This window comes from Prionailurus viverrinus, chromosome B2 (assembly GCF_022837055.1).
Source record: "Prionailurus viverrinus isolate Anna chromosome B2, UM_Priviv_1.0, whole genome shotgun sequence".
NCBI lineage: Eukaryota > Metazoa > Chordata > Mammalia > Carnivora > Felidae > Prionailurus > Prionailurus viverrinus.
Window position 1 is genome coordinate 132,765,982 of NC_062565.1, and position 15,679 is coordinate 132,781,660.

Genomic DNA, 15,679 nt, shown 5'->3' on the forward strand with positions numbered 1-15,679 from the left:
AGTCTAACATATGCTTATTTTATGATCCAGAGCATGCATAGACTTTACCTTTTTATTTTTTGAGGGAAGAAAAGCATAAAATATTCTATATTAAAATTACCAGATATACAGGAAGATACTTGGTTTACCTTTTTCAACTTAACTAAACTAGAAGAAATGTCCTAGATAATGTAAATTAAGGCAAACCTAAATCTTATGAGGTTAGTCTCAAGTATTTAATCTTCTTATAAACCAGGCAGTTAAACATAAGATGAATATTTCCAAAAATCCAATATTACTGAGGGTAATAATGTCTTTACTTAACACCACTGTGACTCACAGATCCTTTTTTTTTTTTTTGCATTGTTTCTATTCCCTGTAAAATACTGAAAAATAGATAGCATAGTCTACGTTTTACAGACTGCATTACAGAAACTGCAGTTTAGAGACAGTGAAATGACGTGCCCTAGAGCAGAAAGACCTGGAAGAAAATTCAAACCCTGGTCTCTGTTTCGGCCCCACTCCCCACTGCACCTTGCTGCCTGTTGAAAACTCTGCCCATGGGAGTTTTACTTAGATCACTTCTGCACCTGCAGACTGACACATGAAATACGAGACTTAGAGATTTAACTGTGTATGCAATTTTAATTCTTTCTCATCTCATTCATTGTCTAACTGATCCTATTGACATAAAAGAGATCATTTTCTTCTCAAACTTCTCAACACTTACAGAAGAGTAGCTTACCATTTATAGGAAGTTAATTCCAGAATAAAATCACCACTACTCTCAGAAGCATTCAGTCTCTCTCCCTCTCTCTCTCTCTCTCTCTCTCTCACCCTGTCTCTCCCCTCTCTGTCTCTGTCTCTCTCTTTCTCTCTCTCTCTTTCACACACACACACACACACACACACACACACACACACACACACACCTGAAATGGAGATCAATCTCAAATCACTGACAGTTTACTCTGGAAGATAGCTCTTAGCTAAGAGTATGTTTAATGTTAAGCCTTTTTAGCTTGTATTGTGACTCTGCTTCCCAACAACAAAGGCAAGAACAGTGAATTTATTTATAAGTTAGAAATCAAAATGTGGAACACATTACATGTAGAACTTAATATTACTACTGGAAGTAGATTTTCAACTGGTTTCCCCCCTAAATTATAGTACCAACAACTGAAAAGCAACTGATTAACACTAGTGGCTTTTGTCTCTAGCTGATGAGATGGATTATCAGTGAAATCTATGCAGTGTGGAAGATATTCAATGGAGGCATTTTGAACAATTATTTCAAAGGGACCACAGGGGAGCCTCCTTGTCTTGCCTGGAAGCCCTGGGAACACATCTACTCTCTGTGCAAGGCTGTGAAAGGTCACATGCCCTTATTCAATAGCTACGGAAAGTATGTTGTGAAACTTTACTGGATGGTAAGTAAGTTCGTGTTCATGTGCATTAAAAATTGTCTTTCATATTGAAATATATTTGTTTTACATGCTGTTACCCAGGCTGATACAAGGTCATGCATTTATACAGGACAGCAATTGTGCACTTACTGGGAAGAAATGTCCTGCATATGTAATTTGGGATCGATAAGAAGCATCGTTGTTAGTCCTGTGACACCAGTCCCATGTGCTTTTTAAACTGTTGCTGCTTGGCACAAGGAGGGGTGGTCCTCTGCTCTCTCTGCCCTCTCGGGGAGGTGGGTAGACAGATGGATGCACAGGGCTCTCTTCCTTCCTCCCTTCTCTCTGATGTGGTATGCAGTCTTGAACAAAGAGAGTGCTTGAGCATACGGTCCATTCTTTCTCTCCTGCTACTGAGAGGCCCGGTCCCACCCAATCTTTTTCCTAAGCTTGAGATTTGTACTCATGTTAACAAATCTTACCTTGACACAAAAAGTTTTTGCTCCTGCCTGAAAGGAAGCAAATGGGATAGCAGAAATAGAGAATGAAAAACACCCCGCTTATATGGCAGAGTAGGCTTACACCACATGTAACACTAGATTATGAAATCCCTTTAGTTTTTGTGGATGGAATGCTCTCTCTAAAGGCCCATACTCACAGGCAGAGCCAGCTACATGATTTGCAGAGCCCCTTGCTCGAAAATGATTGGGAATTTCAATATGGTGATAGCAGCACTTGAAAAAAAATGGCACCCCTCTTAGGGTGAGGTTCCTTGTGACTGTGCAGGTCGTACACCCATGAACCTGGTCCTGGTCACTTAGGAAGAATGTTCTTGAATATTTGAGGAAGCGGGAAGTATGAAAAGTTAACCAACCCAGTCTGTATTTCTAAAGAACATGGCTTTCCCCTCAGTAAGCCAGAACCATCTACCCTTCCTGGGGTGGAGAATGCTGAAAGGCATTAGGAATTAATAAGATCATGGGGCGCCTGGGTGACTCAGTCAGTTAAGCTGCTGGCTCGGCTCAGGTCACTATCTCAGGGGTCTCGAGTTCAAGTCCCACTTGTGGCTCTCTGCTGTCAGCGCAGAGCCTGCTTCTGATCCTCTGTCTCCCTCTCTCTCTGCCCCTCCGCTGCTCTCTCTCAAAAATAAAATGAGACTTTTTTTTTTTTAAAGGAATTAGTGAGATTGTTACAGCAGGGACATAAAAGTAAAGAAGGTAATATTAGCCTCTGATATCTAAAATAGGATTGTTGGTGTTTTGATATTCACAGCAAGGTGAGAGACTTTGAAAGTCAAAACTTTGTGAAGAGAGAAAATGACTTCCTAAATGCCTTTATCTTCCTTATTTACCAGTCAGGAGGCAGATTTGGGGGACAAGACTCTGAAGTTTTAATGTACACCGAAGAATGAGAGTAAGGATACACCATGGATAGGGCTGAGGGATTATAGACAGAAGGTAAACATGGGAAGAATGACAAGGTCAAATGCCCGGTATTGGCTCCCCTCTCCCCACTTTCCACACATTTACTTAAACTGAGGTGGGAGGGAGTTCAAAATTATTAAGAATTATGGGGCGCCTTGGTGGCCCAGTCAGTTGAGTATCCGACTCTTGATTCTGGCTCAGGTCATGATCTCACAGTTTGTGAGCTCAAGCCAGGCATCAGGTTCTGCTCTGGCAGTGCAAAGCCTGCTTGGGATTCTCTCTCACCCTCTCTCTCTGCCCTTCCTGTGCTCACACACTCTCTCTCTCTGAAAATAAATAAACTTCAAGACGGTTATTAAGAATTGCAAAGGAGCATCAGCAGAATAGTAAACCAACCCTGTTAGTTTCTTTCTCTCTGCTTCCTGACATCCTTCCTTCTTTGGGAATTTCCTTCTATGTGAATTTGCAACATTTATTAACACTACATTCCGTTTTACAGTAAAACTGTGACTTATTTCTTTTTAACTGTACTGATTCCTCATAGGTGCAAACCCACCTGTATTCAGAATTAAAACAAAAAACAAAAAACAAAAAAATGTAGTCCAACTTGGAAGTTTCAGTCTGATCCAATCATTTGAGCAGGCTAGACAAGGTAGCCCTTGAGGGAAGAGGGGCGTGGTGTCCAGTGGCTTCTTCTGGTTCCTCAGTGGTCTCATCTGACGAATGGCTTGCAGGGCTGTTGCCAAACTGTTGAGCCCTGAGACACAACTTTTTCCATATGAATTATTTTTGTAGGCAATTTGTTGGCACTCGTCGCGGACGTGCAAGGCCATGTTCTCCCTCTGAGGCTGAGAGAGAGCTTTACTGGCTCTCAGCATTTCTAGATCCATTCACCTGGCCCCATGGACCCTTCAGGGTCCCTTGCACACAGAGGCAAAGAGACCACATCCCTCAAGATAATAGACATCAAATATGTCATGGAATGAATACAGATAAAGAGAAAATGTGGTAATTGTGTAGAAGAAACTAGCAAAAGTCCTGACAAATGGTAGATTTGCGACACTATTGCTATTCTTCTTTCTTTCATGTATTCCTTCCTTCTCTCTTTCCCACCGCTACCACCTTCCACCAGGAAAGCCAGAGGAAAAGATCTTTCCTCTTTCCCCCTCTCGCTAGAGCCAGGGGGAAAGCATGTGATCAGCTTACCTGGTGCTCACTTGCCCAACAACGGCTATTAAGTGAGGATGTGAGGGTGGAGAGGATATACATAGATGGTGGCAATGCTGTGTCCCATGCTCCTGCAACGCGGCCTGGCTGTGCATCTTTTGCCCAAACTTGCTTCGTTCCTGCCAAGGTCTGATGTGCAGTCCTCTAGTGTCCCATCAAATCTGTGCATCTCTTACATACTTCTTGAATTGCCTGTATTTTGCCTATTTATAAAACAGGTTATTCAAAGTTTTGTCACAGAGCTCTAAGTATTCTTTTATTTGTGCAGATAATCACAAATGTGGGGGTAGAGGAAGTGCTTTGAAATTTGTCTTTTAACTTTGTGTCTTCTACCCAATGGAGGCTTGTAATTTTTATGTAGTTGATTATGTCATTATTTTTATTAACTGACTCTAGGATGTTTATGTTATTTAATGTAAGATATCATTATCTCAAGAACATTAAAAAAAACCCTTATATTATCTAGCATTTTGGGCTTTTTTTTTTTTTTTTTAATTTGGGTCTTTGATTTATCTACAGTGAGAAATGAAGACCTGGTTTCCTTTTTGTCCTAAAATTTCAGTGAATTGCCCCAGGATTACATATTGAATGTTGTACTTTTTATCCACTAATTTTATTTTGTTTATTTAAAAAAAATTGTTAATGTTTATTTATTTTTGAGAGAGACAGAGACAGAATGCGAGTAGGGGAGGGGCAGAGAGAGAGGGAGACACAGAACCTGAAGCAGGCTCCAGGCTCTGAGCTATCAGCACAGAGCCCGATGCAGGGCTCGAACCCATGAACTGTGAGATCATGAACTGAGCCGAAGTCGGATGCTCAACCAACTGAGCCTCCCAGGTGCCTCTTATCCACTAATTTTGAAAACTACTTTGATCATACACTGCATTCCAATGTGGACTTGTGTTTGTTTTTGGACTCCATTTTCTCCTGCTATTTTTCTTGTCCTTTTTAAATACCACTTTAATTGTTATGGATTTACAGTATGATTTGATTTTTTAGAATAAGATCCACCTAATATTCTTCTGCTTCAATATTTTCTTGGCACACATGCTTTTTAAATAAACACTTTAATTGGTATTTATCTTTGAACACATATTTATAATTATGTATCCTTTATTCTATATATAAAAGGGTTTAGTCCTCATCATCCTGCTACAGCTTGTCTTCCCTTGATTATTGTATTTTGATTCATCTTTCATTCAGTTGGAATGTGCATTCCAAATTTATATTTACTTCGAATATGTATGTTATATATTTTGGGTAACTTTAAATATTGTGGTCTATTTTCCTTTATATATGATTGCTATATGAATGATAATTTGCTTACATATGGAATACTTGGATAATACTTTTTGTTTGTTTGTTCGTTTTAGAACACAGTAGCCAATGCCTGAGTATCTTCTAGTTTCAGTGTTAAAGACACTTGTTCTGAAGCTTTCACTCTCCACTGTATCTGAAACCCTTGCACTTTATCTCACCTGCTTTTGCTTCATTTTTCCCCATAGCACTGCGTATGGAACATCCAATGCCCTATCCTCGTAGTAAATTCATTACTATGTGTAACAAATATATAAGAAGCTGTTACCGTCTAGATGCTTTCTATTCAGGGATTTTGCTTAAATATATATATTTTATATTCATATATTGATCCAACCTAGTTTTTCAAATTGTTGAGGTATAAATGACACACAGTGTTTACATTCGTTTCAGGTTTATAACATAGTGATTTGATAAGTTTGCACATTATGCTGTGCTCACCACAAGTGTAACTACTGTCTGTCACCATCTAACACCATGATGATACCTTTGACGATATTCCCTGTGCTGTACCTTTTATCCCCATGACTTATTCATTCATAACTAGAAAACTGTATCTCCCACTCCCCTTCACTCATTTTTCCCATTTTCTCCCCCTCCTCCCCTCCAGCAACCACCAGTTCTCTGTATTTATGGGTGTGTTTTTTTCTTTTTCTTTTTTTGTTTATTCATTTGTTTTGTTTTTTAGATTCCACATATAAGTGAGATCATATGGTATTTGTCCTTCTCTGACTGACTTATTTCACTTAGCATAATACCCTCTAGATCCATCCATGTTGTCACAAATGGCAAGATCTCATTCATTTTTATGGCCAAAAAATATTCCATCACACACACACACACACACACACACACACACACACACACGCACACTATATCTTTATCTCTTCATATATCCATGGTCAGTTGGGCTGCTTCTATATCTTGGCTATTGTAAATAATGCTGCAGTAAACACTGGGGTGCACGTATCTTCTCAAATTAGTATTTTTGTTTTCTTTGGGTAAATACCCAGTAGTAGAATTATTGGATCCTGTGGTATTTCTGTTTTTAATTTTTTGTGGAACTTTCATACTATTTTCCACACTGGCAGCACCAATTTATATTCCCACCAACAGTGCATAAGGGTTCTCATCCTCACCAACATTTATTATTTCTTGTCTTTTTATTCTAGCCATTGTGACAGGTGTAAAGTGATATCTCCTTGTGACTTTGGTTTGCATTTCCCTAATGATTAGTGATGTTGAGCTTATTTTCATGTGTCTGTTGGCCATTTGTATATCTTCTTTGGAGAAATGTCTGTTTAGATCCTCTGTTCATTTTTTAATTGGATTATTTGTGGGTTTTCTGGGTTTTAAGTTGTATACATTCTTTATATATTTTAGATATGATATATTTTGTATACCTTATTAGGTATATAATTTATGAGTATTTTCTCCCATTCATTATATTACCTTTTTTTACGGCTTCCTCAGCTGTTTCAAACTTTTTTGGGGGGGATGTAGTCTCAAAAGTTTATTTTTGCTTTTGTTTCTCTTGCTTTAGGAGACCTATCAAGAAAAAGTTTCTATGGCTGATGGCAAATAAATTACTGCCTATGGTTTCTTCTGGGAATTTTATAAATTCAGGTCTCACATTTAGGTCTTTAATCCATTTTCGGTTTATTTTTGTGTATGGTAAGAAAGTGGCCCAGTGTCAGTTTTTGGCATGTAGCTGTCCATTTTTTCCCAGCACCATTTATTGAAAACACTGTCCTTTCCCCATTGTATATTTTTACCTCTTTCATAGATTAACTGACCATATAATTATGGATTTATTTTTGTGCTTTCTATTCTGTTCCATTGATCTATGTGTTTATTTTTGTGCCAGTGCCATACTGTTTTGACTACCACAGCTTTGTAGTATATCTGAAATCTGGGATTGTGATACCTCCAGTTTTGTTCTTCTTTCTCAAGATTTCTTTGGCTATTTGGGGTCTTTTGTGGTTCCATACAAATTTAAGTATTTTTTATTCTAGTTCTGTGAAAAGTATTGTTGGTATTTCCATAGGGATTGCATTGAATCTGTAGACTGTTTTGGATAGCATGGACATTTTAACAAAATTAATTCTTTTAATCTATGAGCATGGAATAGTTTTCCATTTGTTTGTGTTGTCTTCAATTTCTTTTAAATGTTTTATAGTTTTCAGAGTACAGACCTTTCACCTCCCTGATTAAGTTTATTCTTAAGTATTTTATTCTTTTTGGTGCAATTGTAAATGGGATTATTTTCTTAATTTTTCTCTCTGCTACTTCATTTTTAGTATATAGAAACACAACTGATTTCTGCATATTAATTTTGTATCTTGCAAGCTTACTGAATTTACTTATTACCTCTAATAGTTTTGTGGTGGAGTATTTAGGATTTTCTGTGTACAGTATCATGTGATCTGCAAATGCAACCTACAGTTCTGTTTGTTAGGCAAATACACAAGCCAGGTTATAATACTCTCCTGCTGGTTTTCTCTACTTTGGTCCATTCTTTGAAATGGGAATTGCAGTCCTTGAAAGAACATAGAATACTAATAACAGTGATAATAAATAGATAGATGCAATTTTTAAATGACAAAAACAAGGACTTTGTTTTCTCAGAGACTGTATTCATGGGATTGAAAGATGGCTACCTGGTATTCTGGTTGAATAGAAACTTGTATCTTATATGAAACCCACTATTTATAATTTATAGCAACAATGGGATCATATGATACTTCTTATTCTATAATGTGTTTTTTCCCTAACTACGGGCATTATTTATGCTAATATATCAATATACCTTGTACTCCATTGTTTGAATGTAATGATAATTATACATTTTTTGTTAATTTCTTATTGATATTTAGATTATGACCAGTGTTTTACCAATACAATTCTGTAAAATAGCATTCATGTGTATATATTTTTGCCCATTTATGATTATTTTTCAGGGATTTCTACATGTGGAATTATTCAAATATATGCAAATTCTTAATTTTCATAAATATATCCACTTTGCTCTTACACTTTATTTTTTTCTTTTTCTTTCTTTTTTTCTTACACCTTAATTTGTATGCAATTTATATTTGATATAATTGGGATTTAAGTCTGTCATTGTATTATTTGCTTACTCTGTTACTTCTGTTATTTATTTATTTATTTATTTTTTTGTGTCTATTTCCCTATTCCTGTGTGTTTTCTTGAACATGCTTTGGGATTCCATGTTGAATTATCTCTAGTGTTTATGAGTGTATCTCTAAGCATTACTTTTTTTTCTAGTGGTTGTTCTAGGGATTAAAATATACATACTTAGCTTATCACAGTCTAGTAATATCAGCATTTTACCACTTAAATTAGAATATAGACCCTTTACCACCATTTGGGTCCCTTTACACCTTTATAACATAATTGATTAGATGTTTTTATACATATTCAGAACCTTTATAAAATAAATGTTGCTTTCAAATGTCAAATATAATTTTAAAAGCTCGAGAAGCAAAGAATACTTTATTGTATTTAGCCGTATATTTGTATTTTTCTTTACTCTTTCTTCACTCCTGATGTCCTAAGATTTCTGTCATTTCCTTTTTTTTTTTGTCTTGTTTTCACTACCGTTTTTATTTATGTTTTTTTCTTCTTTCTTTTTCACCATCCTTTCTTAGTCTTCTGGTGACAAATTATCTTAACTTCCTTTTATCTGAAAATGTTTTATTTCACCCTTATTCCTAAACGGTATTTTCACTTGACACAGTGTTGTGGGTTGGGCAGGCCTTTTTCCTCAGCATTGAAAACTAGTCTGATACTTCCTTTTGGCCTCTGTGGTTTCTGGAGAGCGATTTGGTGTTCTTTTCTCGCCAGGTAGCTGGTTTCTGGCTTTTTTCTGTGTCTCCAGTTTTCAGAAGTTTGAATGTAATGTGTCTGGGTGTAGATTTCTTTGAGATTATCCTCTCTGGGATATGTTGAGCTCCTTGAACCTGTAGGGTCATGTCTTAAGAAAATTTGGGGAAGTTTTCAGTCATTACTCATTTAAATATTTTTTCAGCCCCACATTCTTTTTCTCATTTTGGGGGGACTCTGATGGCATGCATGTTATATCTTCTTTCACTGTCTCATAGGTCCTTGAGGTTCCTATCATTTGTAAAAATCTATTTTTCCTGGTTGTTCATAATTTCTATTGACTTAAATTCCAATTCACCAATTTCTTTCCCATTTGCGTTCTGCTATTGATCTTTTTCTATGAAGGGTTTTTTTTTTTTTAATTTCAAAATTTCTGTTGTTTTTCCTCATATTTTTTATTTCTTTGATAAGGTATTCTATTTTTTATTTGTTTCAAAGAATATTCATAGTTGCTTCCTGGAGCATTTTTATGACATCTGCTTTAGATTTCTTAACTAAAAATTCTAAATTCCCTGTCATTTTGGCACTGTACTCTCTTGACTGTGTTTTCTCATTGAAATTTAGATTTTCCTGGTTTTTGCATGATGGGTAATTTTGGACAGTTTCCTGGACATCTTTAGTGTTATGTTGTATGACTGATTGCTAATTAAATTTTTTATTTTAGCAAGTAGTCAACCTGTTTAGATTCAGAGTGCACATCCTGGCTCACTTTTGTGGGCTGTGCTTCATATGTTAATTTGGTTTATAAAGCCTGTGCAATGCTACTCTGCTCTGTCACTCCTTTGTTGTCCCATGATAAGACTTGATCCCCCAGTGTCCTTAGCACTAGCTGAGGAAGGGGAGGTGTACTGCTTCATCCCTGCATGGGTAGAGTGTGGAAATAAGACTTCCTCCAACAGGTTCTACTAATGCAGAAAGCACTTCCTCTTTATTGCAGGAGGTTGATAGAAGTCACAATTCTGCCCGCTGACTCCACTGGGAAGAGAAACTGCCCTGTTTACTTCAGGACAGTCACAGAAGTCAGACTTTCACCCTCAGGCCCTGTATGGGAAGGGCACCACCTGTTACTGGGCTGAAAGTGGGGGAGTGCTGTTAGGGTTCTATCCTAATCTATATAATTATGTTCATTCAGATACGTGCTGAAATCTCTGTCTGCTGATTGCTCCTTCCTTGATCTTTTGTAATTGTGATTGATGCTATTAATTAAAACAAACAAACAAATTTTTTAATGTTTATTTATTTTTGAGAGAGAGACAGAGCATGAGCAGGGGAGGGGTAGAGAGAGAGGGAGACACAGAATCCGAAGCAGGCTCCAGGCTCCCAGCTGTCAGCACAGAGACCCACTCGGGGCTTGAAATCATGAACCACGAGGTCATGACCTGAGTCAAAGTCATATGCTTAACCGACCCTGCCACCCAAGCCCCCCCCCGAAAATATTTTTTTATTATCCCTTTAGCATGGTCTTAGGAGGCAGAGGATATAAATATATGTAGCCATTTAGTTATCTTGACCTAGAATTCAAGTGTGGAAGATATTAAAATTTGAACATGACTATATTCTAAAGTAACTTAGTAATGTATATTTATACTAATAAAGGAAGCATCCTTCTTCATAAATGTGCTAAGTAATTAAACATTTTGATGGTCATTTCAAATTATGTGGTGCTAACACAGTAAGCTCAGTAAAAACTGCCCCATGTACATCTTTTACATGCAGGTAAGAAAAAAAAGTGTAAAAATGTTTCAGTGTTGGGCACCTGGGTGGCTCAGTTGGTTGAGCAGCCAACTCTTGATTTCGGGTCAGGTCATGACCCAAGGGCAGTGGGTTTGAGCCCCTCGTTGGGTTCCATGCTGAGCATGGAGCCTGCTTAAGATTCTCTCTCTCTCTATCTCTCTTTCTTCTCTCCCTCTACCTCTCCCCTGCTCTCTCTCTCGTGTTCTCTTTCTCTCTAAAATAAAATTTCAAAAATTTCAGTGTTCTAAGATAAAGTCTCAAATAAATAAAGTCAATGTTCTATGATGAGGTCTCATATATATAATATTCATATGTAACATTTATACTTACATATATAACATTTAATTTCTTCATAAACCTTAAGGAAGCCACCAACCAAATTTTAATATGAAAGAATCAAAAAACTCCCAGGAAAATTGCTATAAGTCTAGTCAAAGTGTCTTTTTAAATGTAATACTGAACACTTATCCCGGTGTATTTTTCATAATAGCTTTTCTGAGATGCAATTCATGTACCATGCAGTTCGATCTATTTAGACTATACAGTTCAATGGTGTTTAGGAATGAAAGCATTCTCAATCGAAATATATTATTGATCAGCTGTAAGTAGATGATACTCATTGAACTGGTTTAGTTTAAGTGCTTATGTCTGCTTTAAAACATTTCTTTCGTGGGAACCTAGTTGGTTCGTTCAACATTGTTCTCATATTACTAGGTTTCATTGTGGTAAAATATATGTGCCATAATATTTGGCATTTTGAATGTTATAAATGCACAATTCAGAGCCATTAAGTATTCTTACAATGCTGTACAACTATCACCACTATCTATTTCCACAACTTTTTCATCATCCCAACTGGAAACTCTGTACCCCTTAAACAATAATCTTTCATTCCCCTCCACCCCCAACCCCTGGGAACTTCAAGTATGCCTTTTGTCTCTGTAAGGTTGCTTTTTTTCCAAATATGTCATACAAATAGGATTACAAAATATTTGTCCTTTTGTTTCCGGCTTATTTCGTTGTGTATTCTTTTGGGTCATGTCATCTGAAATTAGGAGAGGGAGTGGCTATACACCTAAGTTTTAATCCTGTCTTGCCCTATATGACCCGTTAGAGAAGAAAGACATGAAATCACTAAATAAGGCAATATGAATTCAGAGTTACTTGTCCCATACAAAGAAATCATGCCCCTGTTGCCCCTATGTACTGGGAAAACTAGTGTTTTTTGAATCTTTAGTTCAGATGTCACCTTCTTGTGAAGACTGCACAAGCAATATTTGTCACACTTGCTTTTCTGGTCCTAGAGCACCATGAAAATATTATGTTTTATGTTATTTGCCTATATGTCTCCTGTCACTAGACTCTAAGCAATTCACTGCTATAGGCCAGGTGTTAATGCAGACTTGGGGTTCACAATGCCTGCATCACTGCTGAAAATACTTCTTGGGCAAAAGAATAAATTCATAGTAAAATTTTGCATGTAAAACCAAAGTTTAAAAAATATTTGCATTCATAACCATTAAAGTTACCATTTGTCCCAAACTTTTAACTGTGAAGTAATATGCATACAGGTAAATATATAATCATTTTATTAAAGTATTAATTAACTTCATGTTAAAAATTAGATCTTTAATTAGGAGTAAAAAGGACTCTGGTAATTGGAAGTTTAAAGTCACTGAGTCTATCAGAGTGAACAATAATTACTTATACTTGGAGAATTTGTGTTATGATTATGTTAAGTTATTTAATTATGACCAAACTTATCCATGGTTGTATAATGTTTTGGTTCTGCTGTTTGAAACACTGTGATTTACTGCATTATATAGGATGGGCACCCAAGAATGTGTTTATAAGGTTTCATCAATAATGACTGCTGATACAGATAAATAAAATAAAATAAATTAAATTAAATAAAACAGCTGAAATTCTCAGCCACAGTAGTATTGAAAACCAGCACACCAGTCTTTAGATGTAAGAAGGTAAGGTAAAATTATGAAAGAGTAAATAATAACATCAGTAGTATACAATAATATATGAGAAAAAATAATGTAAATCACTAACTGTACCTTCCTTTCTTCACATTTTTAGGGTTGTTGGAGAAAGATAACTATTGATGACTTTCTGCCTTTTGATGAAGACAACAATCTATTGCTTCCAGCCACAACCTATGACTTTGAACTCTGGCCAATGCTTTTGTGTAAAGCTATCATTAAGCTGGCAAATGTTGAGTATGTAGACGGAAGAACTATCACTCGCATAAAAACAAAAAGACAAACAACAAAAAACTATACATCTATATCACATAGCTTCATTAAAAAAAAAATCTATTTAAAATAGCTTTCTTTCCAAACACTGTAAACGTTTTGATATAAAAATACCAAAACCACTAATTTGAAATATTGGGTTATCCAGCAATAAGACAAAATTCTCTCAAGAGAAAATACTCAAAAATTATTCTATATCCAGTGCTTTCTTACGATGAACAGAAGGTGATCGTGAAAAATAGTGTTTCACCTCAGCAGGAGAAAAAGGTGGTTTTTGTAGGGGGAAGTACTGGTTCATCTAAATAGCGAATCATGTACACTGGAATCCAGTTAAAGTTTTAGGTTCTGTACATGCAGCAATAATTTATAATCTTGAAAACCTGAGCTCTTCTGAAGGATAACAATGTTTTTGATATCCTCCTCAGGATTTTGGTAACACTGCTCCCTTTTAATACATTTGTGATAAAAACTTCTTCCATTTGCTTCAATATTCTTGTGAAATCTGCGTATGCCTTCCATGCTTGCATGTCTTGTGCATCAACATGTATGAGATGTGTCTGCCACATACATTCATCCTCTTGGCTCCCACCTACAGAGACCTTAGGTCAACGCATCCCCGCCCTAGCCATGCAAAAAGAATTTTAGATGCTTGAGTTGCAAAGGCCTGGCAACTTTGTATCATTCCTCAGTGGGGGGGGATTCTCACTTATACTGAGCCACCTTGAATTTGATACCATTCTCCCTCCTGCAGGGTGTGACAGCATCTCATTGTCAGCAGGATGCCCTTGGGCTCCAACAGACCACTGCAACCCTTTGCTCAGCCTCTTCCCCTTCTGTAAACAGAGCTCTGTCCATCAGAAGGGCACTCCATTTTGGTTTTTTTGTCTGGATTTTCCTTTGGCTCAGCTTCCTTTGTTCTTTCCCAAGGCTACACAGTAAAACAAGCCACTCCACTGACATCCTAGACAGATCTCTTTTCTCTCACCAACCTTCGATCTTCTGTTCAGAATTTGTTTCACCAAGCTCACAACTCTTAATTTCAATGATTAAAAAAAAAAAAAAAAAAAAAAAAAAAAACTCAGCCCAGATCTTTTAAAGTAGCTGAATAGAACTGAGTATTCACGCTGGTGACAACCACATTTGTTTGTTTTGAAAGAAAATGATGTTCCTAATGCTCCTAATTCTCAGACCTAACTTGAAGTTCTGAGAACTGGAGCTGAATTAATGCCAGTGAAGTGCTAAATGGGTGACCTGGAAAATTGGAGTGGTATTTTGTCTTTCTTAAAGCTATAGTTCCATAGAATTTTAGAGCCTCCTAAGAAATAGAACTATTGCTATTGTAAAAAATAAATAAATCCAGCTTAGAAATAAAGGACCAGACTAAATGTAAGACATTTCTTAGGCATTATAGTGGCTGCCTGTATACTTGTGGTACAATTTATACTTGTCTCTACATTTTTTTCTCAAATTTTATAGTATATAGCAATTATTTTAATATGAGTTTTAGCTTTCTACATTAAAAAATTAACGTGTAGTAAGTATTTCACTATCACTGTGCGCTACGCAAAGGAAAGGACCCTCTTCGCATGAGGTATGCAGTCACTTCCTAAATGTGATTATTCATAGTTTAGACTGTGAACTTTCCCAGGAGAATTCTGGTATCTGTGACATGTGTAGGCACATCAAAATTCATAACGTCTGAGCAACAAACCAATAAAAGTTTGTAAATGTTAGAACATGTGACTAAGATAGTAAGATTTCTTTCTGAAGAAAAGAACACGTCTGGTCAATATCATTAATCCCCTCCGTTGGCATGTGGTAAACTGCCAGTGTGTCTCCTGGCCAGAACAGGGCTGTGGCATTTCTGCGTCTCAGTGCAAATACACCAATCACTTTGGGGGAAAAAGGGACTAAAATGAGCAGAGTGGTATTGGGTCATCATACTCTCCTCTGACTTCATGCTACGGTGGCAGATCTACTCATTTGTATTGGATAGAAGAGATATTTGTCATCTCTCTGAGATTATCTAAGGACTAAATTAGGGCTATCTGATGTAGCCTTGACCTGCTATGTATGAGACTGATTTAGTACCCAGCCTCATGGGCATCCTGGAATAGGAGCTAACATCGGAAATATAAAAAGACATGGTTCTATTTTGTAAAGAATATGATAGTATATTGAATATATACAATGTATATCATCTAAATTTATATATTTTATAATATATATTTGAATATGCTTTGTGTATATGACATGAATGTTAACTTACATCTTTTTAAAATAAGACGTATAGTGTGTTTTTAAAATAGACATGAACTTTTAGATTGGATTCCTTTAAGCGCTTTAACAAAACGAATCATCTGGCTGTTGGAATAGTATTTTCTTCTACTCTAACATATAAGCCGTATGACCCCTACATTTA

General features: G+C 36.5%; 1 protein-coding gene across 6 annotated transcripts in view; it reads left to right on the forward strand.

Moving 5' to 3' along the window:
* Positions 1–15,679, forward strand: part of ADGB (androglobin) — a 160,645-nt gene that overhangs the window by 38,244 nt on the left and 106,722 nt on the right. For all 6 annotated transcript variants that reach the window (XM_047857999.1, XM_047858001.1, XM_047858000.1 and 3 more), the window contains exons 5-6: positions 1,200–1,409; positions 13,082–13,221. In XM_047857999.1, coding sequence (XP_047713955.1) covers positions 1,200–1,409; positions 13,082–13,221 — 350 coding nt within the window. The remainder of the gene's footprint in view (positions 1–1,199; positions 1,410–13,081; positions 13,222–15,679) is intronic.